The sequence below is a fragment of the Botrytis cinerea genome, chromosome 2 (genome assembly GCF_000143535.2).
Source record: "Botrytis cinerea B05.10 chromosome 2, complete sequence".
NCBI lineage: Eukaryota > Fungi > Ascomycota > Leotiomycetes > Helotiales > Sclerotiniaceae > Botrytis > Botrytis cinerea.
In genome coordinates this window covers 1,320,891-1,345,422 of record NC_037311.1, presented here as the reverse complement: position 1 = coordinate 1,345,422, position 24,532 = coordinate 1,320,891, and the positions used below count along the sequence as shown (strand labels likewise).

Here is a 24,532-nt window from a genome sequence, read left to right as displayed (position 1 = left end):
TTTTAATTATTTTTATTCATGTATCTAGGTACGGGGCTGTGATTTAGTCATAGAAATTTCCTTCCATTGTTGGGATTACAATTCAGACTATTCGAAGACCAGCAACTTGTTGTTTCCCAATTCAAATACAACTATTTTCTCGCATGCAAGAACTCATATGATAATCTACTTATTGAAGTGATTGAATGTATCCACTTGCATATCGACTCCCAGCCCATTTCATGCCTCCCAGACATACCCTAAAACGCCCATGATGCGAAACGCAGCTCCATATATTACAACGTCTTTAATTCTTCTCTCGCTTCCAAAATTGTCTTGTTCAATTTATGATCCCCCGCATTCCGAACCCTTTTCCCGATGGTGGGCCCTAGAAATTCTTCAAGCTGCTTTCCTTCGTCGTCATCTAGATCCATCATTCCATTCACTCCATTGCCATTTGTACCGTTTGTACCATTCGTGAGTGTTTCAGTTTTTTCAGAGAGGCTCATCACCGCTTTCATTATTACCGCGATTAACATCTGTATCTCCTTATCATCACCAGTCCTATCGGTTCTCAACTTGTTCAACACATAATCAAATGCGCCCAAGTTTGGTAGAATCAGAGCTCTAACACCATCGGGACCTCCAATTGCTAAAAGTCCACTGATAGCTCCATAATATTCTCCGGGAGAGCGTGTTGGATCTAGGAAGAATTTCAGACACGATCTTGCCAACCTTGCTCTAAGTTGTGCGTTTGATTCCGTGTACTTCTTTGAAATGATGCCTATGAGAGATGCAGCCGTGTCTCGCAATTGATATTTTTCTTTCAACTCTTCTGGAGCTCCGGTGCCAAGTTTACGGCCAACAAGGCATGTAAGAATAGGCGGGCAGAGACTTGATATGTAAGGCTCGACGAATAATTTTTTGTTTGATACAAGGACATGTGCCAATTTCAACATTGTCTGTAATACGAAGAGATTGCTCAAAGAATGAGTGACCTTCTCAGCAATGAAGTGAACGAAGTATGGGACCAGTTGTTGAAGACCCGTATCCGTTTCCACACTTTTCAACGCGGCTTCTCGTAACGTTACGACTTCCGGATCATCGTCATCATCAAGAATAGCTTCGCGTATCTTGTCGAAGAAGAGTATTAATTCTTTCGACACAATATGTTTGACTAAAGGCTTGACCGTGACATTATCGTTACCAGCCAGAGCTCCAAGATTGGGATTCGCACCAGGACCTTTAGGCACAAGGTCATTTGCACGAGCTTCTGCTGTTGTAGGATTTTGTGGAATTGATGGTTGAACGCCTTCAACCGCAAGCCAATGTGCTGTTTTCATTAGCATCATGCCATACCTAAGCTTTCCATGATTTCTTACCAGTAAATGACATATCTCTGGGGACCTTTGGCAAAGGCGCATTAATCAATTTCTCAAAATCGACTTCCTCATCCTCAATGTAGAAGAGCGGTTGGCCAGGACCTAAGCTTGCCTCCCCAAATCTCAGTGGTCTTGTAGATTCGTAACCATAAAGTGGCTCGACGTCCAATACTTTGAGTGCTTGTGAAATATCCTGTGTGCCCAATACTGTTCTCTTCCCTTGATGCATAAATCGCATTGCTTCGACAATGACCTGGCCGACTCGGTATTCAACTTCTTGCGACAATGCCCTCACTGCCTCTTCGCCCAATTGTGAGATGCCGACTGATTCGGCAACATCGCGAACGTTGTCCGGGTTCCATACCAATTTAGGATCCGCCATGTTGACTTAGTGAGCTACAAAGCTACGAGGAGGATGGGACGCCGACTTCTGTTGAATGATGGATTTGTTGCGACTGGCAGTAGAATACTGTGTACCTACAGCTGGAAGTTTATAGGTGCAGTTAAAAAGAATAAGAAATCGAGAGGTTGTTGAGATGCTAACATCCGTACGAATAATTGTTGTGGTCGGCGCATTCGTTGATACGGTTCGTGGAATATTCTTTGACAGCTACTTGTAGTTCAGATAGATTGTCAGAGCTAAAGCACAAGGCTGACCTCTTTCGCGAGGCTACTCATCTAATTCATTCTACTCATTTCTGGTGTATTATTCACATCACTTCATTGCATTGAGTTGTGACCACCCTATCTTACATCAAAGGTTGGAATGGGTTTTTGATATGCTTTTATCAAATTAATTCGGTGACAGTGACAGTGACAGTAATACTTTTGCGCGAAGGACACGCCCCCACATCGCTCCCCAGGTCGCGTCGTGCAACACGTACCCCGCTGTCTTCACCCATCCATCACAATTTATTTACCTTCTAAGCCTGCATCCTCTTTCTCTGGCAAATATCTTGCAATATGGCAGTTGCCAACATAGACCCCTATCCTTACCGTGTGTCTGCAGACCCAATCTCCCGTGGCTCGTTCATATTGATTGAAGGACTCGACCGAGCTGGAAAAACAACCCAAGTAAAGAAGCTATGTGATAAGTTATATGCTTCTGGGCGAAATGTCAAGCTCATGCGATTTCCTGGTATGTACTATATCAATAATTTACAACTGTAGCAATTTGTTCCTAGATCATCACCCTTCCGATCAAAGGGAAACCTTCAAGCTCATAATTTAAGACAGAACAACCGCAATTGGGCAACAGATAAATTCCTACCTACAATCCTCTACTGCTCTCCCAGATCAGTCAATACACCTTCTTTTCTCGGCAAACCGATGGGAGAAAGCCCAAGAAATTCGAGATTTGATTGCCCAAGGGTACACAATCGTTTGTGATCGTTATTACTATTCCGGAATGATTTACACCTCCTCCAAATATTCAATTGATTCCCCAAATCATCTTTCCCTCGAATGGTGCAAAAATCCCGAAATAGGACTGCCGATGCCAGATAGGGTGATATTTTTGGACTTAGAGCCCGAGGAAGCGGAAAAGCGAGGCGGGTACGGGGACGAGAAATACGAAACAAGGGAAATGCAGAGAAGAGTCAGGAATGGATTCCTATCATTGCAAAATTCAGCCGTCCCAGGGTTCGAGCAGGAGCAACGTATAATGAAGGCCATCGATGCAGGCGATGGTCTAGACGAGGTTGCAGAGAAGATATGGCATGCCGTGAAGGATATAGTAGAGCAGATAGAGAAAGGAGAGCATGGAGAGTTGGGTGTTGTTCGATGATAAGGATAAAAGAATGGGGAGAAATTAACAAATTATTGAACGAACGAATTCGCATTAAAAACAATAGATGTAGACAGCGATGTAAACAATTTGGAAGGACATACTGGTAGAATGCCAGTGCAAGTGCCCTTTCAAGTCATATTTCTTGATTTGAAGGTCAAAGACCCAGGATAGATAAATATCCAGAATAGACGTAAATGGCGTTAAGACCAAAGAATGAACGCCCTCCCATGATGGTGTTGAAGACCATTGTACCTCTTTCCAAAACGCCTAATTATGCAAATGCAAATGAATGTGCCACCCCTTTCCCATCTACCTATCGTCTGTTCAAACCCACCAAACTGAAAAACTCATTTCTAGTCTTCTCTCTCTTTTCTATGCAACCCAGAACACAACTTGTAATGGTTGTAGCACTTGTTTTCTCAACTCCTCGCATAACCATACATAAGTGGCTCGATTCCATAACAACTGCTACACCTTGTGGCTTGAGAATTTCCATCACAGCATGCGCAACATCTTTTGTAAGTCTCTCTTGAATTTGTAATCTGCGCGAGAACATATCTGCAATTCGGGGTAACTTCGAGATACCGATAACATTTCGATCCGGAATATAGCCAATGTGCATCTACATTTCGAAGGAATTAGCTTTCATTCCTTCAAACGCTCTGCTGAGAGTAAACATACCTTTCCGGTGAATGGAACCATGTGATGTTCGCACATACTGAAGACCTCAATGTCTTTGACAATGACCAATTCATTGTGATCTTCATTAAAGATTGCATCATTAACAATGTCCCTAACATTTTCCTGGTATCCTTTTGTGAGATACAGCAATGCTTTTGCATAACGTTCTGGCGTGGCCAAGAGACCTTCTCGATCTGGATCTTCACCTATACATTCGAGAATTGTGCGAACTGCGCCGGTCAATTTTGTCATTCGGATGGCTGCTTGTTCCGGGGATTCATCAAGACGCTCTCGTGCGCCTTTACCTGGGATAAAGTTAGCTATGTGATCGAAAGAAACCCGGCATTCTCGTCATTTGATGCATGCCGTGAATTAAAAGATGACGACATACTAGGACGGCTTAATCCATCAAAATCGATGACTGGACTTGGACTTCTGGAGACTTCAATTGGAGTTTCTTCTGGAGTATCTGCAGTTGCCTCATCTCTTGGATCTCGGGCAGGTTTGGAGCTGACGCTGTGTCTTCTGTGTCCATGGCCATTGGCCTTTGACTTCTTCTTCTTTTTCTTGCTCACTTCCCCGCCTTCCCCATGATTCTCCAATTTGCGTTTGGAGCTTGCGCCATTGAATTCTTTATTCTCCTTCTCTGCTTCCTCCTTGCTCCCCTCTAAATTGGCGAATTGTACCATTGCGAAATGTCAGGAATTGAATGGAGAAATGCGTTTGCTTGTATTTGATAAGGCGGGAAAAAAAAGTCGATAATAATATGTGTAAATGGGGGTCGATTGGAATCAAAGAAAATTTACCCGTGAGAGATTAGGTATTGTTCTCCGAGATAGGCTCGATTGGCTGTGCGACGTAACGCTAATAAGTATCTAGTAATTTTTGCTGCAGCTTAGAGCACAGATACATGGAGGCAGGTAGGGGTTCGTTCAGCCTTGCGTGAGCTGAAATGTTACCTCACCAATCTTAACAAAAGGAACAACGGAAATGTCTTATTATTAAATATCTAGCAATCGGGTCTCACTCTTATTCATACCTGCATTTACAATATTTCCATCCTCGAACAAATCTATACGTCTTCACGAGAATTTATACAACTCCAACCGTTTTCCTGTGTATAACACGCAGGACTTATCAAGTGTACGGTGCCGATAAGAGCTTCAGTTCCTACGGCTACTTACGACTTATCAATTTAGCACTGGTTATTAGCTCAAGAATCAAGTGCGCCAGTCAATATGGCGTCTCCACCAGGACCGACAGAATTTCCTCACAATTCCCTTTCCCTCGCAATACCTCCTAGTCCACTGCCACTATCTACAACTACGACATCGCATACACGTCGGGCTTCCGAAGTTATATCGATCAAACGCCGGAAAGCAAGTATGATATCTACTACCTCAACGCACTCTGCGCATCCTTTGCGCCAAACTTCGTTCCCTCCCGAGTCTACTGTTTATACGCCTGGCTATGAACGCTCTCCAAGTGTTGATAATATGTCTCTTGTCAGTGGAAGCGTCGCGGGTGGCCAGTCGAAAAGAAAACGCGCAAAGAAGTCAAAGGGTGGAAAGAGTGATTTTGAAGGATCCAATGTAGGCGTGGGAAAATCAGAAGGTCCTGCCTCAAAGAAACGTCGGACATCCAACGGCAATATCGAAGAAGAGGAGGAAGATGACAATAATGTGGATCAAACAATGACATCGATGACGTCTAGTATAGAAGAGAAGCAAAGGGACATTCAACGGAGAGCTTTATTGGCAAACCATTTGGATCCAGAACAATTCGAACGTTATACCGCTATGCGAGCTGTAAAATTTCCCGATGCTACCGTTAGGAGAATTGTGAACCAGACTTTGTCGCAAAGTGTACCGGGCACTGTCATTCTGGCGGTTAAGAGTGTAGCCAAACAGTTTGTTGGAGAGTTGGTTGAGAATGCAAGAAAGGTACAGGACCAATGGATCGAAGCTGGAGAACCAAATTCTGGATTAATAATTCCGCCAGCGGAGAACACGACTATGGTGAATGGGGAAGACAATGCCAGTCAAGTAAACGTAACCAAGGAGACGAGGAGAGCACCTTTGCAGCCGGATCATTTGAGGGAGGCATTGAGAAGGCTGAGAGAGGGAAATGAAGATGGATTGGCTGGACAGCTGAATTTATGGCAATTGCAACAGCATAGCGGAGTTGAGAGGTTTGGTTCTAGGGTCAGGGGGAAAAGGCTGTTTAAATGAAGAGTGTCTGCGTATCCGACTGAGGGTTTTCATCATGCATTTGAGCGATATGGAGTTGGGGCTTCAGGGAGCATAAGAAAGTGTTATTCATTGGAGTTAAGGATGAAACATGTCATCTGGACGGATCACAGAGATAGACCATGAAAAACGAAATCCAATACAAAATTCTACTAATCATATCAATCACAAGCGCTCCTGTTATGGCTTGTGAACCCACAACTTCATTTGAAAGTCAATTTGAAGTAGCAACAAGCAAGATAGAGAATGATCTCAATATTTGACTGTGGGAAAGCCATCCACTAAAAAGTGTATTGTAATTGATAGTGAATGTCCAAGGAGTATGCTCATAGACCTAGGTATGATCTTACTAAAAGATTCCTACAGAACGTTGTGTACCTCGACTTGTCATATATAACTGTCACTTGTTGCATATCTGAGTCTCGGATAATTGCTTTCAAGTTCTCATGAAATGTCAATGGACCGACCACCAATCCCCATGGCTTGGCTCGCATCTGCCGATTGATTTGATCACATGAAGATAAGAGGCTTATCTTACATCTTATCAAGACTGGAAGCAGCTTCCCTTTTGAGGTTCGAGTGTGTAAAGCTATGCGTAAGTGAATTGAAGGCGTAGTTCACAGGAACCCCGCTCAATCAAAAGATGAATTCACCCGGGAGAGTTTTAAGGTATTTTAGGACCTCGCGGCCTGCAAGTCTTTCTTCAATAAGCAAGTTCTACAGTCTATTTTGAAAAACATCAGTAGCTAAGATCTATCAAAGACAACATACGACCCCTCATAAACCCCATTCCTCACCCCGCGCCAATTCATTGCACTCGATCGAGAATCGCATCCTTCAGTATGGCAACTAAGGAAAAGCAATTGGAAACAAGTGACCTGAAAGGTCTAGGTGGAACGACTGATCTATCACCAACTCCGGAGCCTCACCATGAAATCAATGCTTGGTCTGGTCCAGGACAAGCAGCATTCGATTTCCGCAGTAAGAGCTTCACCCATTCTGTCCAAACTATTACTGACATCTTTGGCAGGCGATGTGGTAACTACTCCAACCAAATCCATGTTAACAGCTATTCAAAATACTACCCTCTTTGACGATGTCTTTGCTGAAGACCCAACAACCAATTCGCTCGAATCCTATCTTGCACAGATTACTGAGCATGAGTCTGCCATTTTTGTTCTCTCCGGTACCATGGGCAACCAAATTGCTCTCCGTTCTCACCTCATTCAGCCTCCCTACTCTGTACTCTGCGATCATCGAGCCCACATTCTCGAGTGGGAAGCTGGCGGAACTGCATCTTTGTGTGGGGCTCTTGTGAAGGGAGTTGTGCCTAGCAATGGCGTATATTTGACTCTAAAGGACATAGAGAAATCTGTCACTATCAGTGATGACATACACTCATGTCCGACAAGGGTTATAAGTTTGGAAAATACATTGGCTGGTACGATCATGCCGCTCGAGGAGGTCAGGGCGATTTCAGGATTTGCGAGAAAACATGGCATCAAATTACATATGGACGGAGCTAGAATTTGGGAAGCTGTTGTTGCTGGAGCGGGATCACTGACAGATTTTACGAAGGAATGTGATAGCGTTAGTTTGTGTTTTAGTAAAGGATTAGGCGCACCAGTTGGAAGTATGTTAGTGGGCAAAAAAGATTTTATAAAGCATGCTAGATGGGTTCGGAAAAGTATTGGAGGAGGACTCCGCCAAGCTGGTGTTTTGACCGCGGCTGCGAGAGTTGCGGTTGATGAAACATTTGGAAAGGGTCCAAATGGAGAAGGGGGTCTCTTGCGCGAAAGTCATAAGACAGCAAAAAGAATCGCGGCTTTGTGGGAAGGATTAGGTGGAAAGTTGCAGCAGCCAACCGAAACTAACATGGTGTGGCTGGATTTGGCAGATGCGGGTGTTTCGGCGGAAGAATTCGGAGAATTGGGAAAGGAGAAAGGCTTAAAACTTTTTGCTGGTCGATTGGTGGTGCATTATCAAATCGGAAATGAGGCGGTGGAGAAGCTGGAGGAGATTATGAAGGTTATTCTCGAGAAAAAAGGAAAGGGAACTATTGAAGTTGCGAATAAGAAGCGAAAAATCGGAGAGAAGGATTATGGCACCTGAGTGCTGTTCATGCATATAAAATGTCTTATTGGGATTTTTTGGAGATATAGGCAGATGCCGTTCTCGTTATATATCCCCTTCATATATCTGATGGTCGGAATACCTATGTATGCAAGATAAATAGTCTGTAGCTAAGCTGGGCTAGTGCAGGCGAAATCTATATTAGACAGAGAAGATAATTTGACGAAGAATTGTCAAAATGAAAACAACAAAAACCAGAAATTCAATCAAAGATTGCCATGTCAGTTTCTCTTTTCTTCTCTCCTCGATCTTCCTCGCGACGACCACAGGATTGCGTTGGATATCTAGCTCTGTAATTGACAAGGTTCCCGGAGAGAGAATGACGGGATGTGATTTCGAAGTATCGGAATTTGGATGAGAATAACATAGTCTTGGTCTAGCTTTATGATAATGGTTACTATACGCAAAGAGATACTCATCCGATTGATGGTTGGAGTGGGAATCTAGTAAATACTGGAATTATGTGAGATGAGAGAGACGCAATAGTGTCGTGCCCAAAAGTGCTTATATGTAGTTTCAAGTCCAGGGAAATTGAGAAGGTTGAAGTAAGGTGGATGCTTTGAGCGTGCTGAATCTAGCTTGTGAATACGAAACGGAGTACATGGCACCCTATTGGAAAATGAGGATGTAAAGACTAGGAACACGCTGGGAGTTTGTTGGGTTGACCCTTTGTTGGGAATCACGGAGTTGTGATTGCGTGAGGGAAGACATATGTGCTTCTCATACTGCATCCCTCATGCTGGGGTAGATCGAAAAAGAACAACCCGCTCTCTGCTCGGAGAATGTAGGGTTAAGAAATAAACATTGGATCTTCTGAATTGTCAAAAGATTCCATTCTTCATATAAATTGACATGCAATCATATCTTTGTTATACAGACACCTTCACTGGAGAGGTTTGCGGTGCCACTAAATGTCTTCCTGGCCATGCCCATTGGTATACTGTCCAAGTATAAAACACAATTTCGCACAAATCCTCTCTTGACCTATCCATTTGTTGCTAATTCGAGACTTGCTCGAAAGTCTAGGAGCGCTTCTCCAGGATTATGAGAAGAGCTCCAAAGGAATTTGTTTGAGAAATTCTGAAGCCTAGCTTCTGCTCAGTGATCCAGGCAAGGAATATATCACATGAGCTAGTATCTTCAAACAGGTTCAGGGAAAAGACCAATCTTTCAGTTCAAGATAAATATCCGGATCACACAAAGTCATCAAGAGGGATCGTCGAGATCTCGCTACAAGCGAACTGAAATTATGACAATATCATGCCTTCATACAGATGCAATTCGAGGATGAATATACACCTAGGGTCCAAAAACCGTTGTGACGCTCGCCGCTAAAGTAAGTACAGCTGCAGGAATAGTAATATGAATCATTTTGTTGTATTTGGGAGAAGCTAGTTGCCATTCAAAAGAGAACTTAGGGAAATCTTCATTAATATATGGATTTCCTCAGGTAATCAAGTCGATCAAAACAGCTGAACATCAGACTTGAGTGGTGATAGTGTTATGAGTGTGTACCTGAGTACCTGAGTACCTATGTTCCGTTCCGAAAATGGGCAAGCTAACTTGATTCGGTCTTAGCGTAATTTTACTCCAAAGCCTCGGTCCCAGAATCGATCGGTATAGATTGCTCTTCAGGTAAAGAAGAGCTCAGAAGACTATTGTAGATTTTATTTTATTTAATTATTTGGGAGTACGATTATTCTATTCGAAGTATATTGTTAAGTTATTTGGAGAGAACTGAAAGAAGGGAGAGAACCAGCTGTCAAATACGACAACTAATAAAAATAGCTACCCAGCTCAAGCTACCAACCCTATACCGCAACATTTACGACTTGACAAAATAATTGATTTAGGATGTCAATCGCAACAAGCTCTTCGAGCAGTGCAATGGGGCTCCCGTTGAAAAATAAGAAACGGAAAAGAAGACATCAGAACAAACCGGCCATCTCTGCGAGATTGATTCTGGATGAGCATGTGAAAGGGGATATCGGAATCATATCTGGGGATTTGGCAAAAGATCTGTGTCTAGGACAGAGCGGTGTACCTGATGATACCGTTCATTACATTGCGATCTCTCCTTGTAGCCCCTCGACAGCAGTTGAAGACTCGACGTGGACTGTTGTTCCTGTTCGGTCCTCGAACAATTTGGCAACTTCCACTGTGCAATTCTCACCCGAAAACCCAACTTTACAAGCATTCGCGGAAACTTTGCAGAGGGTCGCGCCTTCCAAATTATCGAGCAACAGTCGAAGCGGAATTGAGATACGCGTCCTAGACATAGTACCTTTACCCTTAGAGACAGTGTTTGTTACGATCGAGGCGGAATCTGCGAAGAGATTAGAAAATGGAGAAGGGACATTTCACGGAGAACATCCACAGATGAATGGGCATACAAAGTCACTTAGCAATGGAACAAGACCTGAGGATAAACTGACCAAGGCAATTCGAGAAGCCTTAAGATCGCTGAGAGTTGTGCACACGGGAGATTATGTTCAATTACCTTTACAACCTCATCCAATCACCCACGTTCCTCCCCCTCCAGCAAAAGTCACCCTTAGCGAGCCTGTAGGACAAGGACTACTGTCACCTAAAACCAAAATAATCGTCACCCAGACTGGACACTATGCAAAAGGTTCACGGAAACACACAGTCATCCCATTAAATGGAGGGTTGAACCAAGTGACGGAAGAGGACGAGGATACAAGTAATGACCAATTCTATTCCGCTGCGGAGGACAGATACAAGACCGATACTGCTTTTGAAGGCGAATCTGATTATGTTACAGAAACAGACACCGAGATTGAAAGTAGTGCCGACAATGACAGTCTTTCGGATGACTCCATGGAAGATATGATTTCTCTTCAAGTACCCGTATTACCATCTCATAATGCCAGCGGAATCTCGACGATACAGCCCGGATCTCCCCAGACGGTTATTCCAGGCGGACGAAGAGCAACCGGTATTGCTACCCCCGGCTCTGTATTCTCCTCTTTTACCGCGACTACTCGTGCAGGTGGACAAAGTGGAAGATTGTTCAAAACGCAAGGATTAGCAAGACCGCTCTCTGACGAAATGCTGCACCCAAAGCCTAATAGTGATGATGACGAGGAGGCAAGAATATTCGTTGATATTAATTCTCTAACTAAAATCGGATGTTTCTCAGGAGACTGGGTGCGGTTAGAAGCAGCTGCAGAACCACCTGCCAATGGCGTTGGGCTTTGGGGACTGGGGAGCTTTGGAGATGTAGAGGAGGAGAAGCCCTGGCGACCTGTGAAAGTTTTTGGTCTACCCGAAAGCTATTCACATCGCCCCATGACCAAAATACCACGTAGCAAACAGGAGGGCCGAAGGTTGTCGTTCTTTGAATCACAAGTCCAAAAACCAGCAAGCCCACTGGCTTATATGTCTCCTCTACTTCTTGCGAACTTGGAAAACACATCATACTGTCGCATTGCACCTCTGAAACGATCGCCGCAAATATTGAAGACACCATTAGCTAAGATCAATAGCTTTTCGAATCCCCCCATAGCAAAAGATTTAACTCTCATGAAGATTTCAACACCTGCTTCAAATGAGCGCACTTTGCAAAACGCTCTCTTTGCTGGACTGAAAAAGTATTTCTCTCAAAAGAGGAGAATCATAAGGAAGGGTGATCTCATTGCCGTTCCGATTGATCAAGGTCTTGGGCGAACTTTACAATCGTCAACAGGCGAAGACTTTGAAATCGATGAGATGTTTTCACATGCATCATTGGCTGAGGCAGAACCAACTAAATCGGCCAAGACTACTGCTGCAGCTTGGTACAGAATAAGCTATGTTGGTTTGACAAAGGATAGCTCAGATACCAATGATGAAGACGATATATGGGGTGGCGTTGTCTCAATCGACGCATCAAACACACGTATGATGCAATCGGGTAGTGAGAATAGTCGATTACCTGCAACTATGGAGAACTCTTGGGAGTATTATCTTGGTCTGAAGTCACTTTCTAAGACTGACCTCGAATCCAGCGCAATACCGGAAGTTAAAAAACCACATGTCACAACTTTACAGCGGCGTTTGAGAGAGTTGATTGCCGCGGCTACAAGCCCTAGAGCTATGCATCTGAACTTACCACCGCTTGCAATTCTTCTTGTCTCCACCCAACGTAGCATTGGAAAAGCAACGCTAGCAGCTAATGCGTGCGCAGATATTGGTTTACATACGTTCAAGCTTGATGCTAAAGATGTTATCAACGAAAGCGGCGGTGGAAGCGACGTTAAAACTGCTGGATTTCTAGAGGCACGCGCTGAAAGAGCTATGAATTGCGGTCCCGCCTTCTGCGCACTTCTCATACGCCATATTGAATGTCTTACTGCCGATAGAATGGTCACTACATTGAAAGACATTCAAACTGGAACGAGGGTTGTGATTGCAACTACAACCGAGGTAGACAAAATCCCAGACGGTATTCGAGGTTTGTTCACCCACGAACTCGAAATGACTGCTCCTGATGAGTGGGAGCGGGAGGGAATACTTCGTGCTATCATTGAAGACCAAGCAATTTCTCTAGCACCAGATGTGGATTTCAGCTCCGTCGCCGTAAAGACCGCTGCCCTTGTAGCTGGCGATTTGCATGATGTTGTGGATAGAGCTCTCGTGGCGCGTAACTCTCGGATAGAAGCACTCGCAGCTGCATCCACAAATTCTGAAAATGTTGTTACAGTTCGCGATATTTTACTTTCTGCTGGGCCAGCAGGTCGTTGCCTTACCAAAGTCGATTTCGATGTTGCAGTAGATTTTGCAAGGAAGAATTTTGCTGATGCGATTGGTGCACCTAAAATTCCAAACGTCGGTTGGGATGATGTTGGTGGACTGTCCAATGTCAAGGAAGCAGTAATGGAAACTATTCAATTGCCTCTGGAGCGACCTGAACTATTCGCCAAAGGCATGAAGAAACGATCTGGCATTTTGTTCTACGGTCCTCCTGGAACCGGAAAGACTTTACTGGCAAAGGCCATTGCCACGGAATTTAGTCTCAATTTCTTTAGTGTTAAGGGACCAGAATTGCTGAACATGTACATCGGTGAATCCGAAGCCAATGTTCGGCGAGTCTTCCAGCGTGCACGTGATGCACGACCCTGTGTTGTTTTCTTCGATGAGCTTGATTCTGTGGCACCCAAGAGAGGTAACCAAGGAGACAGTGGTGGAGTGATGGACCGTATTGTATCACAATTATTAGCCGAGCTAGATGGCATGTCCGATGGAGACGACGGTGGTGGAGGAGTCTTTGTCATTGGTGCAACAAATCGACCGGACCTTCTCGATGCAGCCTTGTTGAGACCAGGAAGATTTGACAAGATGTTGTACCTGGGAGTAAGCGATACCCACGAGAAGCAAGAAACTATTCTAGAAGCTTTAACGAGAAAGTAAGTTATCTAACATTTCCTCACCTTGAAATACACTAACTCAGACAGGTTCACACTTGCTCCTACGCTATCTCTTGCTCGTGTTGCTTCTACGCTTCCTTTTACATATACAGGTGCCGACTTTTATGCACTTTGTTCGGATGCTATGCTTAAAGCTGTGACTCGCCAAGCATCCTACGTGGATTCACATCTCGCCAAACTTAACTCCGAACGCGGAAGCGAGGGTAAAGGAAAGGTTTCAACCGCTTACTGGTTTGACCACTACGCAAAAGAAGATGATCTTCGCGTAGTCGTACAAGAGGAAGATTTCGAAGCTGCAGGAAGGGAATTGGTTCCTAGTGTTAGTGCTGGAGAATTGGAGCACTATGCGAGAGTTAGAGGCCAATTTGAAGGCAATAAAGATAAAGACAAAGCCGCGCAAAGACCCAGCTCATCGAGTAGCTCAAGGAGCTCGAGGAAAGGAAAGGGAAAAGGGAGGGCAGATGTCAAAGGCAAAGGAAAGGCCAAAGATATGGGTGACTGGGATGAGAACGCTGAGGATGGTTATTATAATGGCACTGACGACGAACAACTTAATGGTACTATCAGAGTGAAGCCAAAGGGAAAGGAATCTGTGCAAGGATTGTTCCAAGATGGAAGCATGGAAGATGAAGAAAATCTATATTAACGATGTATAAGGATACACAAAAGCGTATGCATTCGGAGAGGAAGATAATATATAATAGATGTAGGACAGCCAAGTATATGCCTTCAACCGTGAAAATCGAACTGAAATCACACTCAAAGTCTTTCCTGGGCATGATGTTCTCTGTTTTGCATGCTCAGATTGTTTGTTGTGGAACTCAGTCCCTTCAAACATCTCCATGGTTTTGAAAATTGATTCCTGTCATGATTTCCAAACGTCTCCCGATGCGAAGAGATAACTCCAAGAGCACTGACCCCCTGTCAAAAACATAAGCTTTATTTCAACATGTCAAAACGCCAATCCAAACGCCACATAACTTTGCTTATCCAACTCTCGAGCCACTCATGCACATATCGGTCATGCACGGTTCATTGAGTACTCGGTTGGTTCAGAAACATGAATTTCGCATCGTTTTGTAATTGTAAAGGTAAGGGTATCGCATTTCCTCCTTTTGTTTCACGAGCATTTCTCTCTTTGCGTTTGTGAGGCTGTTCTCTGTTTCGACTTGCTATTCCCTGTTCCTTTCTCTCCATTGTTTTGCAAGGCATTGCTCGCATCTCTGGGTTTCAATTGGTAGGTTGAATTGTTCGAGTTGGTGTTTGTAGATTACGAGAGACGGGGGCAGGGGATATAAGGATCGTCGATTTCCATGATTTTGAGAGCTCCACTCGAGCCAATAATTTGAATGACTTCGAGGTTCAATTCGAAGAAATTCGAGTACGTACGATATTCTGCCATGCCTAACGAACCGGAACCCGAATCCGCCTATGCGGACCAGGCTGCGAAGCTCTCTCATGTCGACCCTGAGGACGATCATGATGGCGCTGGAACAGCGATGAGAGCGGACTATCTGACGGCAAGAGATACAGTGGTTGTTACGGAGGGTGGAGGTCGATTGCCTGGGCCTCCGTTGGAGGAATCTGAGAGATTGAATGGACTCAGGAGGCAGGCGAGAGGAGTTGGTGGTAACATGATTAGTGAAGTCGAACGGTCAGAAGAGATCGTAGGCGAAGAGAATCGATTGGCAGCGGGCGAGAAAGCGAAAGATTCGCATGATGTTGGAGGGAACGACGGGCAAACAACAGGCCAAGGCTCTCTTCAGAAGACTATGCCACCCTCGCAAACACATCCTTTATTCCCACCTCTGCCGCTATACGGCCCGTCGTCATTCACAAGAAATTTACAATGTTGGACATTCAGGACTACTAGTTTTTTCATTACCTGTGCAGTTCTGGTAACTATTATGATGGGAGCGGGAGTTATGACTGTGCCAGCTATTTTTAGTTATTTATGGTGTAAGGCTACATTCAGGGATCCATGGCAAGGGCGGGTATTCTACGAAGAAGAGAAATTACGAAAAAGGAAGAGGCAAGAAGAGGAAAATCGTTGGAAGAAGAAGAACCGCCAAAAATTATCCAAGGAAAAAGTGAATGATATTGAAGATGATGCGGGGCAAGGGGATTTCGTACCAACGGAGGGAGGTAAAGATCCGCTGGTTTGCGATGTGGGATATTATGCACGAAGGGTGGGACTAGACGTCGAGGAACTAAAAGTTCAGACAGAAGATGGATTTGTCATTGTCCTTTGGCATGTATACGACCCAAGCGAATATACGCCCATGACGGCGGAGCAACGAGCGGCTCGGGGCCCAGAATTGTTCACTGGTCGGGGCCCAAGTCGACCACTTTCTTCAGATCATAATCGCCAATCAAAGTATCCCGTCCTAATGATTCACGGTCTCTTGCAATCATCTGGTGCTTATTGTACCAATGATGACCACTCCCTGGCATTCTATCTATGCAAACAAGGCTATGACGTTTGGCTCGGCAACAATCGATGCGGATTCACGCCAGAACATACACTTCTTGACTATGCTGATCCTCGCATGTGGTCTTGGAATATTCGACAGATGGGTGTTCTGGATTTGCCAGCACTTACCTCTCGGGTTTTATCCGAAACTGGCTTCCCCAAACTAGCCCTCATTGGTCACTCTCAAGGGACAACTCAAACATTTGTCGCGCTCGCAAAAGAGCAACGGCCTGAACTGGGTGAAAAAATCAGCGTATTTTGTGCATTGGCCCCAGCCGCATATGCGGGACCGCTTATCGACAAGGGTTATTTCAAATTCGTGCGCCTGATTTCTCCTTCGTTCTTTCGCATCATCTTTGGCATTCATGCTTTTCTTCCGTATATGATGGTCTTCCATAAGATTATTCCAGGAAAGATTTTTGGTACTCTAGGATATCATGTATTCCACCTTTTGTTCAGATGGAGTGATGCTAGATGGGATAAAGGAACCCGAGATCGATGTTTTCAATTCGCTCCTGTGTATGTAAGTGCGGAGAGTATGCGGTGGTGGCTAGGGATGGATGGCTTTGCAAAGCACGGGTGTATATTATCAACGAAAGAGGAGAGTATGCAGGAAGATGAGGAGGACAGATTAGAGACATTGGAGAATGAAGGAAAGAGAGAACCTAAGAGGAGTAGAGCTTGGTACAATGAGCAGGTACCCCCGTTTGCATTATGGGTGTCGGGATCCGACGATTTGGTCGATGGAAGAAAGCTACTCCAGAGATTTGAAAAAGGAAGAGAACCGTGTCTGAAGATCGTGCATCAGAAGGTGATAGAGGAGTATGAGCATTTGGATGTTATCGTATGTACTCCCCACGATTTCCTCACTTTTCATTTATTTTCACCTGATAGCGTACATTGTCTTTCATATTATTTGTAGCCTAAACTAACATATAAATTCGATAGTGGGCCGTGGACGTCCTTGAAAAGGTAGGCCGAGAGGTCAAGGAAGTGATTTGGAAGACGTGTTCAGCACCGGACCGAAGCAACTGTCGTGTTCCGCTTGGATGTGAACGAGTAGGAGTTTGGGATGGCGTAGAGAGGTCCGGTATTTTTGAGAGTCGAGATTTTGCAGAGAGTTGTCAAAATCAAAGTGACAGTGACCTTACCCTGTGAGCAGGGGTCGAAGACTGTTCGAGTATATATGACAAAATTAAGGCGACAGGCATCTATGAGAACAGCTAGGAGAGGGGGGGGGTCATCTCTTGCATAAATTATGACGGCGTTCTCGGTACTACTACTGTATAAACATACTAATATAATGTGGATGGATAGAAATGGAAAGAAGCAAATGGCGCAATTGTCCTCGAGACTTATACTATCTATATTTAAAGATCTATAGCATCATAAATCATTTAATTGGCGGTATTTTAATAGAATGTATTTATTAACGAGGATAGTCTTTTCATACTTCTATTTTTTGATTAGTGTTTATGTCTTATGCAAAACATGACACATTTATATATTCTGGCTTGCTGGGATTCTCAAGGTGTAAATTTTTACTTATGCATGAACCACACAGAGGCGTGCTTGGAGAATCAATACTAAAAACAAGACTAACCAAATGCTATCACAGAAACAAATTTTACTTTCGCACAGCAAAGCTCATCACCTATCAAACATCGGGTGGGAGGTTTGCAAAAAGTCTGATTTGAAGGTTCTCGCTAAACATTACTAGATCGTATCGTCTCGATCGTTTACCAACCACCTCACTTTTTTATAAACTTTCATCTTTCGCATAGCATTGAACATCTGGGTTTTTATTATAGAATTCGGCATTGCTCATTTTGATATGTTGACTTTTGCCGCTTTAGCGTATTTATTGATGGTTGACGCGGTCAAGCAGTCGATGTGAATATTAATGGCCGATGAAATACTCGATGACTTTTATAGAAGATTTTAAACTGGCTCCTGAATGCCGATAAAAGGGTATTGTTGTATTTTTGGACAGAAATGCTATTGTCGGAGTGGATCTAGATTACTGATTGATACATATTGATGCCACTCACTTCAAGCTTACAGCTAGTCAGTTATCTAGGCGGGCTACTGGTGCGCGCGTAACACTTGATTGGAAAGTGATCATTCTATATTGTCTGATCAGTAAGGGTGTTGAGATATAGATTTTTCATATCGATGGTTGATATGATAGTTTTTTGATGATAGTGCAATTCATTTAATTGAAAATAGCAGAGTAAATTGAACATTTTGACTTTGGTCTTTTGGTACCCATACACCATCTGTTTCCTTAGATTAAGCTGTATGCGATGTATATTATATCTAATCGAGCAACGAAGTGAATATCTGGATTTTGACACGATTCATGTGAATGGTGTCTGAAAAATCCGGCCTTCGAAATTTAAAAACACGAATATCCGGGCCCCCTTTGTTCTCTCGCTAAGGAAAAACAGAAACTTGAGATTGTCGAATATTGTTGCGGTCATAGAATGATTGGTCTCAAGGTTAATTATCTCCATAGAAGGGTTTTATTCTTTATTAATCGAGAATGACTAATCGATTTTATGTTTTGAAGATGAAGATAATTCTTGTGGAGAGTGCGCCTATATTTCTTTAGTATCTGCAGCTGTTTTCAACCCGGTGGACCTTAATGCAAGGAGATTAATTTGTGTTGGAAATCTTTCGTGAAATTCTGGCTCTTCGGAATAGAAATTTAGATGAATGAGGTCATGCTTCGTTCGCGATTCTCTCTGTTTACTTGCCTACACTCGCTAACGTTGCGAGGCTATCAAATCTGGATCTGATACGAAAAAAATCAAATTATGTAAAGAGGTTTTGAATATACCAAGCAACTCTATTTGTCATTTCTTCTAGATCTTAGCGTTTTCACGGAAATCAGCACTTTTTCTTGCGGTATCAATAGTTCGCCATGCCACATTGTCTTCATTTTGTTGCACGTCTGAAACCCTCTTCCAAAATCCTCTTCCGAAATCCTCTTCCGTATTTCTGTAAACGGTCGCTGGCACGTAAACAAACGCCTAGTATTTCTCGTTCGGTCTCATTTTATCAAAACAATTTTTCCAATACATAGCGATAGAAGCGACAGGGTAGAACTAACCCAGGCTACCTGATGTGAGTGGGCAGAAGCTAGTGTACTCGGGCGTCGATTTATGTTCTGCAGAAGTCCGGGTGCTTGTTACAACACCAACGCATTCTGCATCCAACAGTTCATCAAAATCGCGGATGTGAGGATTAGTTGATTCTTCAAGGGGTCAAGCTAGAAGAGGATGGGACGGCCCTGACTCAAAATCGACGATTTATCATAAAGTCTTGCTTCGCCCGAGTGCTCAATTCTTGGCACAAACCATGCAGACACCTTTCTCGAATGTTTGTAACAAAGTAGCCGTCACGGCCAGTGGCAGCGATTCAATACTAACATCGATGCACAGCAAGGTTATTTCTCTCGAAATTCAAAGCTTATGTATTATCAAATAAAGATCTAAGTACCATGGAACATTAGTTTTGTAGGGGGGGATTAGGGCAATATGAAATCAGAAACCCTACAGCTTTTCTTATACAGCAAATACATAATCAAGCTTGTGTAGAAGAGGTTCCGTCACTATGAATAGCCACATTTCTTTACATTATCAGTTAGAAGAAACCCGTCAATGAGAAAACTTAATCAAAAGCTCGAAATTTAAATCATGCATAAATGTGACGCCATACAAAGAATAATTACTATTGTATAATCACGTGGTCACATGGATCACTATCAGAGAATAGTCCACTTCAGATACGTTTAATTTAGGGGAAGTTTACAATATGCTCGATGCAACTTGCATGTACCCCATATTTACGACGGGAAACATCGATGTTCACCATCTTGCAATATTTTTGATCTATCTTGGAGAACACTTTACACAATCGGCGTCACCAATCTCGGTCAAAAAGTTTGTAAATTTGGTCTACAATTCATCATGGAAGCATTTCTTTATTCTGTATGCAGGCAAATTCGCAAGTTTGCTTCATCTTCTACAGAGAAATATTTACAGAAAGGTTGAGAACGCTATCTACTTGAAATGTCAGGAATCCGGCCTCAAGACTGCGGGGTCTCTTCCATCTAGCAATAAACCAGAACTCGCGATTCCTTACTTCACGAGAGTATATCATACCAGAAATCTCGGTAAAACTTCAAATCATCGAATTGGAAGTAGCAACGCAATATGACCGTAAGGTACCACTAAAGGTCTTCTGGTGTCATCAAAAGGAATGAGAAAGACGTGAATCTGACCCCATCTGACCGGAACTTTTTTTCTGCTGCCTGTTTTTCTAAGATACTCCTAATACGAAATTTGGTTGGAGATATCTGGTCGGCTGCTGTGTATTGGTAGATAAGGTGAAAACAACTTGGTGGCGTAACATTTGGACCTGGATTGAAATCCGAGAACTTCTCTGAGAAATCTCGTCTTCTTGTATTGATGACTACCTGCCATCCACGTTAGATGAACTATATTTCCCATCCTTGCATATTTTCTGGCCTATGTGTGTAGTCGGTTTGTGGTTGCCATGGAGAAAACGAAGGGCTGGCCCATGATGACTCGGAGGATGGGCCACTTCTTCTTTCAGACCCGAAAGATTCGTGTAGAGACAAAGGAAGTGCGGTTGTATAATTTCCATCTATCGCCTAAAAGAAGTTAGTCGTCGCGAGATTGCTGATCTCAAGTTATATATGTGCTTACAGTTGTGTTCTGCTGAGTTTCAAAATCCTGTGTTTGAACAGCAGGCATTTGAAATTCATAATGCGACTGATTAGGTAGATTGTCGGCTTCTCGAGGTATCCATAAGTTTCTCTCTGGGAATAACGGCGAGTGGGGTTCATCAAGAACTGATGTATAGTTGAAGGGATATGAGTTCCAATCATAATATGTATGGCCCAGTTGCTGGAAAGAAAGGCTTGGCTGTTGGGCATTTATGCTTGGAGGTGACAGAAGGGATTGGTAATTGTAATTGAACTGTTGCACTTCCTGCGTGAATAGGTTATCCATTGCCTGGCCCATTTGCTGGAAAGATGTTGTTTTTGGAGATTTCTGTCCCATTTGACCCATCTGCTGGAAAGAATTTACACTCTTATGCTGTTTTTGTGCTTGGCCCACTTGTTGGAAAGAATCTTCCTCTTCAGCCATCTGGAACTGAGCTTTTTCATCAAAATCAAACTGATATCCCTCAGGGGTTTCAGATGTTCTTGATCCACTGCGTTGATCTTGGCATTCTACCACATGTCCTTCCCAACTTCTTGAATATTTATGACCCTTTCGTCTAGTTGGCTTCTTCTGAATGACTTTAGAAGCTAGTGGTTTTGGATTGGCGTGCCCGACTCCCAACTTTCCAGCATGTTTCTTATGGTACTCTTCAATTATTTTATCAATGCTATTTTTCTCTCTGCCAGGGTAGGAAGTTCTCGATTTCATTGTAGAAGATGGAACCTTCTTCCTGTGCTTGTATTCATGCCTATTGTCCCTAGCTAATAATCCAGAGAACGATAAAGAAGAAGATCGTTCGGGCACAGTTGGTTGTCTTATGGTATCGGTGAATATGTTGAAAGGGGGCGATGATGTTGCATAGGTGGAATTATTCTGTTCATATCGTGGTGACATGCCAGAGGAAGCAACAGTAGGATATTGAGCCAAAGATAGTGATGTCTGCTTAAGACCATTAGCTGCTTGTAAGTTAAGTGAAAACAGGAAGTATTTTGTACAGTAGAAAATTGAATTTTCCCAACACTCCCCTCGACTTCTGTAACAATTGGCACTACCGACAGAGTTTTTGCCTCTTGCTCTCTTTCCTTTCTCCCATATGAGAAACAAACGTTTTCAGAGGGTTGATCTTCGTCATAGATCATGGAAAACTCCTCATCTTCCTTGGTGTTGTCTTCTGGAAGAACGAGGAGGTTTTCTGTTGACAGGTTGTGGAACTCATCATCGTTGTCTGCTTCTGACAGATTCAAGAATCCCTTTTCTCCCCAGATATCATCAAAAAGTTCCATGGCTTTTTGAGAAATTCTAAAGTTGATCACAAAGAGATTTTTGAGGGAGTGGAAGCGGAATTACTTTTGACGGTGGACATCCAATGAAGATAGAACTGATGCAGGCTCAATCTACTAGCTAAGGATGGAAAAAATTCTCCTCTCTCAAAAACTCAAGAAATTCACCTTTATGACAGTGATTAATAAACTTTATTGAAGGATAGTTCATCTCATACATCATCGATTTTCTTTGTGAGATGACAAATGACCCCCTGACCTGGTGGAATTCTGTCAAAAATCAAAAAATCTCAACTATCAAGCGCTTTTAATTCGAAACATTAGTCTCATTAGACAGATCGATTTATATCTAATTAAATTATAATTGTGACTTTTAGCTCTTGAGAAGGCAATTAGACTAAATTTGAGACCATTGGAGAGCCCCCATATAAATGAAATCCACTCGAATTAGCTCCTGCCATTCATCCAATCTTTAAATAATCCTGAGTTCAATTCTTTCATGTAAAAATGTATAGTCTCTGATCCACTCTCCTCTTTATTTTCGCTTTCTCTCCAAGGTATTTCTTCGTTGTGATATCATTCATGCTTGAATCATGGACTGTATCAGACATTTTAGTATCACTGAGACTCATAGCTCCCGTCTAGATTTACCAGATTGTGACAACTTCTTAGTAGATTCGATTGGAAGTTCGTCTGTTTTATTCATGCTATCTTTCTTCACTAAATTAGCTTTGCTTGGCTCGTTTCGAAGTATGGTCCCCTTAGACTCACAATGGCTTTTTTTCTCCGTGAACTGATTGTCACTGTGCTTTTCAGATATGATCATTATTATCGAGTTTCAGATCACGAGGCTTTGTAGATAGTTTCTTTGGATTTACTAGAGATTTCCTAGTGATTTCGAATGTTTCATTTGTATCAGACATTAAAGAATTTAAAAATACCTCTTCCAAACTATCTCTAAGTGTACAAGTATCTCAAATATACATTCTTTGTGTCTAGACAAAAACAGACCCACACCTCAACCTTTGTATATTCTAAAACGCAGCCACATACCCATGGCTTAACAACCTGCTGCCCGAACCCTTAGAACTGAAACCAAGCATTTAACCAGCTTCTTCTTTACATGATATATAACTCCAGCAGTATCTCAATGGACTAGAAAACGAGACATACTGACCTGCTTTACGATGTCTCTGATGTCGCAATAGCTCGGTATCTCCTCTAGTTGGTCGTGCACCATTTACGTTGATTCCTTTCATGAGTAGAAATAATGCATCCCCGCTGGATGGATATATATATCTGCCAGGTCCCCTAGGCTTGCGGTGTGGTCTGCTTTTATGTTTCTTGGCCAGAAAGCGTGTGACCCAGGTTCTGGATAGTTTATTTGGTGGCTTGTTTGGCTTGGTTGAGTTAGGCCGACCAACATCAACACTATTCTCCCGGTCTTCAAGCGATTGCAGTGGATTGCTGAATAGATGCACTGCAAACTTAGACTCGTCTCCTCCAGAACTTCGCCCTGTCTGGTTGTTTTGGTAGCCAGATAATTCCTCTTGGAGAACTCCGTCGTAGAAAAAGTAATCCTTGTCGCTCAACTTCTCTTCACAATCGAAATATTCATCCCAGTCTTCGTCTCCATCCTCGCCGTCATCTTCAATTTCTTCATCGGAGTCTTTCAGAAAGGCAGCTTCCAACTCAGACTCTTGATCATTCGCCTCCATTTCTGCTGTTGATTCCACTTGACCTGCACATGTGCTGGCATTGTTTCTTTGACCGCCAGTGAGAGCCTGCTTGAGGGCATGCTGAAGAGCTTCAAAGTTGAATCTGCTGTACGTTTCTAGACTCCCCCATTGTCCAAGAATGTCTGGCATTTGAGATGAGTTTGATCTGGCTATTTGCTGTGGTGATTCTGATGTTTCTGATGCTGCTAGTATATGTGCTTGGCGCGGTCGCGGTAGTGAAATTGAGGTCAGGAAATTTCTCGGTGATTGCGTTCTGCCAATCTAGTAAATAATCAATATAGATCCACAATAATGAATTATGAGGGCACGTTTTTTTTGCTTACCGAATTTGAAACTTGCGACAGACGCGCGTCGTCTCTCATCTCATTCTCCTCCTTTGCGATCAGTTGTTTGAGTTTTGCAATTTCTCTATCTACCCACTCAGCTTCCAACTCAGTATTATGGGACATCGATCAAATATAAAAATCTTGAGTAATAATTGCCTTTTCTCTTAAATAATTTGGTCGGTTAGAAGGGGGAGCTGTGAAGCTAACAAGGTCTCTTGAACCTCAGAGTTAAGCAGCTAGATATAGGTAATATCGTTGCTCACTGTACGGCTCTATAGAAGTGGCTACGGCTTTCATGTATTAATAGCAGGAACA

At 43.1% G+C, this 24,532-nt stretch overlaps 9 protein-coding genes across 11 annotated transcripts; 5 read left to right on the top strand and 4 right to left on the bottom strand.

Annotated features, from left to right (window-relative positions):
- Positions 1-3: 3 nt before the first annotated feature.
- Bctaf6 lies at positions 4-1,963 on the bottom strand. The gene is made up of 2 exons (XM_001553734.2): positions 1,362-1,963; positions 4-1,312 (listed from the first exon to the last, which is right to left on the bottom strand). Exons 1-2 carry the CDS (start codon positions 1,741-1,743, stop codon positions 276-278), a joined length of 1,419 nt encoding a protein of 472 aa, XP_001553784.1. The 5' UTR covers positions 1,744-1,963; the 3' UTR covers positions 4-275.
- Positions 1,964-2,137: 174 nt separating this feature from the next.
- Bccdc8 lies at positions 2,138-3,210 on the top strand. 2 transcript variants are annotated; one of them, XM_024691275.1, is made up of 2 exons: positions 2,138-2,499; positions 2,598-3,210. In XM_024691275.1, exons 1-2 carry the CDS (start codon positions 2,325-2,327, stop codon positions 2,621-2,623), a joined length of 201 nt encoding a protein of 66 aa, XP_024547045.1. In that variant the 5' UTR covers positions 2,138-2,324; the 3' UTR covers positions 2,624-3,210. The 2 variants fall into 2 exon arrangements, with proteins under 2 accessions (XP_024547045.1, XP_001553785.1); XM_001553735.2 differs by having other exon boundaries at positions 2,594-3,210.
- Positions 3,211-3,215: 5 nt separating this feature from the next.
- Bcfol2 lies at positions 3,216-4,639 on the bottom strand. The gene is made up of 3 exons (XM_001553736.2): positions 4,223-4,639; positions 3,832-4,136; positions 3,216-3,772 (listed from the first exon to the last, which is right to left on the bottom strand). Exons 1-3 carry the CDS (start codon positions 4,518-4,520, stop codon positions 3,464-3,466), a joined length of 912 nt encoding a protein of 303 aa, XP_001553786.1. The 5' UTR covers positions 4,521-4,639; the 3' UTR covers positions 3,216-3,463.
- A 111-nt stretch (positions 4,640-4,750) lies between these two features.
- On the top strand, positions 4,751-6,409 carry BCIN_02g03800 (hypothetical protein). Its single transcript, XM_001553737.2, has one exon. It carries the CDS (start codon positions 5,070-5,072, stop codon positions 6,060-6,062), a length of 993 nt encoding a protein of 330 aa, XP_001553787.2. The 5' UTR covers positions 4,751-5,069; the 3' UTR covers positions 6,063-6,409.
- A 197-nt stretch (positions 6,410-6,606) lies between these two features.
- On the top strand, positions 6,607-8,432 carry BCIN_02g03790 (hypothetical protein). The gene is made up of 3 exons (XM_024691274.1): positions 6,607-6,790; positions 6,843-7,061; positions 7,111-8,432. Exons 1-3 carry the CDS (start codon positions 6,724-6,726, stop codon positions 8,190-8,192), a joined length of 1,368 nt encoding a protein of 455 aa, XP_024547044.1. The 5' UTR covers positions 6,607-6,723; the 3' UTR covers positions 8,193-8,432.
- Positions 8,433-9,853: 1,421 nt separating this feature from the next.
- Bcpex6 lies at positions 9,854-14,404 on the top strand. Of its 2 annotated transcripts, XM_024691272.1 has the most exons (3): positions 9,854-10,917; positions 10,999-13,621; positions 13,670-14,404. In XM_024691272.1, the coding sequence occupies exons 1-3, from the start codon at positions 10,068-10,070 to the stop codon at positions 14,286-14,288; spliced, it is 4,092 nt and encodes a 1,363-aa protein (XP_024547043.1). In that variant the 5' UTR covers positions 9,854-10,067; the 3' UTR covers positions 14,289-14,404. The 2 variants fall into 2 exon arrangements, with proteins under 2 accessions (XP_024547043.1, XP_024547042.1); XM_024691273.1 differs by having other exon boundaries at positions 9,854-13,621.
- A 317-nt stretch (positions 14,405-14,721) lies between these two features.
- Positions 14,722-17,556, top strand: BCIN_02g03770 (hypothetical protein). The gene is made up of 2 exons (XM_024691271.1): positions 14,722-16,959; positions 17,064-17,556. Exons 1-2 carry the CDS (start codon positions 14,992-14,994, stop codon positions 17,271-17,273), a joined length of 2,178 nt encoding a protein of 725 aa, XP_024547041.1. The 5' UTR covers positions 14,722-14,991; the 3' UTR covers positions 17,274-17,556.
- A 2,589-nt stretch (positions 17,557-20,145) lies between these two features.
- On the bottom strand, positions 20,146-22,307 carry BCIN_02g03760 (hypothetical protein). The gene is made up of 3 exons (XM_024691270.1): positions 21,868-22,307; positions 20,852-21,811; positions 20,146-20,796 (listed from the first exon to the last, which is right to left on the bottom strand). The coding sequence occupies exons 1-3, from the start codon at positions 22,153-22,155 to the stop codon at positions 20,620-20,622; spliced, it is 1,425 nt and encodes a 474-aa protein (XP_024547040.1). The 5' UTR covers positions 22,156-22,307; the 3' UTR covers positions 20,146-20,619.
- An 871-nt stretch (positions 22,308-23,178) lies between these two features.
- Positions 23,179-24,502, bottom strand: BCIN_02g03750 (hypothetical protein). The gene is made up of 2 exons (XM_024691269.1): positions 24,215-24,502; positions 23,179-24,152 (listed from the first exon to the last, which is right to left on the bottom strand). The coding sequence occupies exons 1-2, from the start codon at positions 24,338-24,340 to the stop codon at positions 23,256-23,258; spliced, it is 1,023 nt and encodes a 340-aa protein (XP_024547039.1). The 5' UTR covers positions 24,341-24,502; the 3' UTR covers positions 23,179-23,255.
- Between the last annotated feature and the right edge of the window lie 30 nt (positions 24,503-24,532).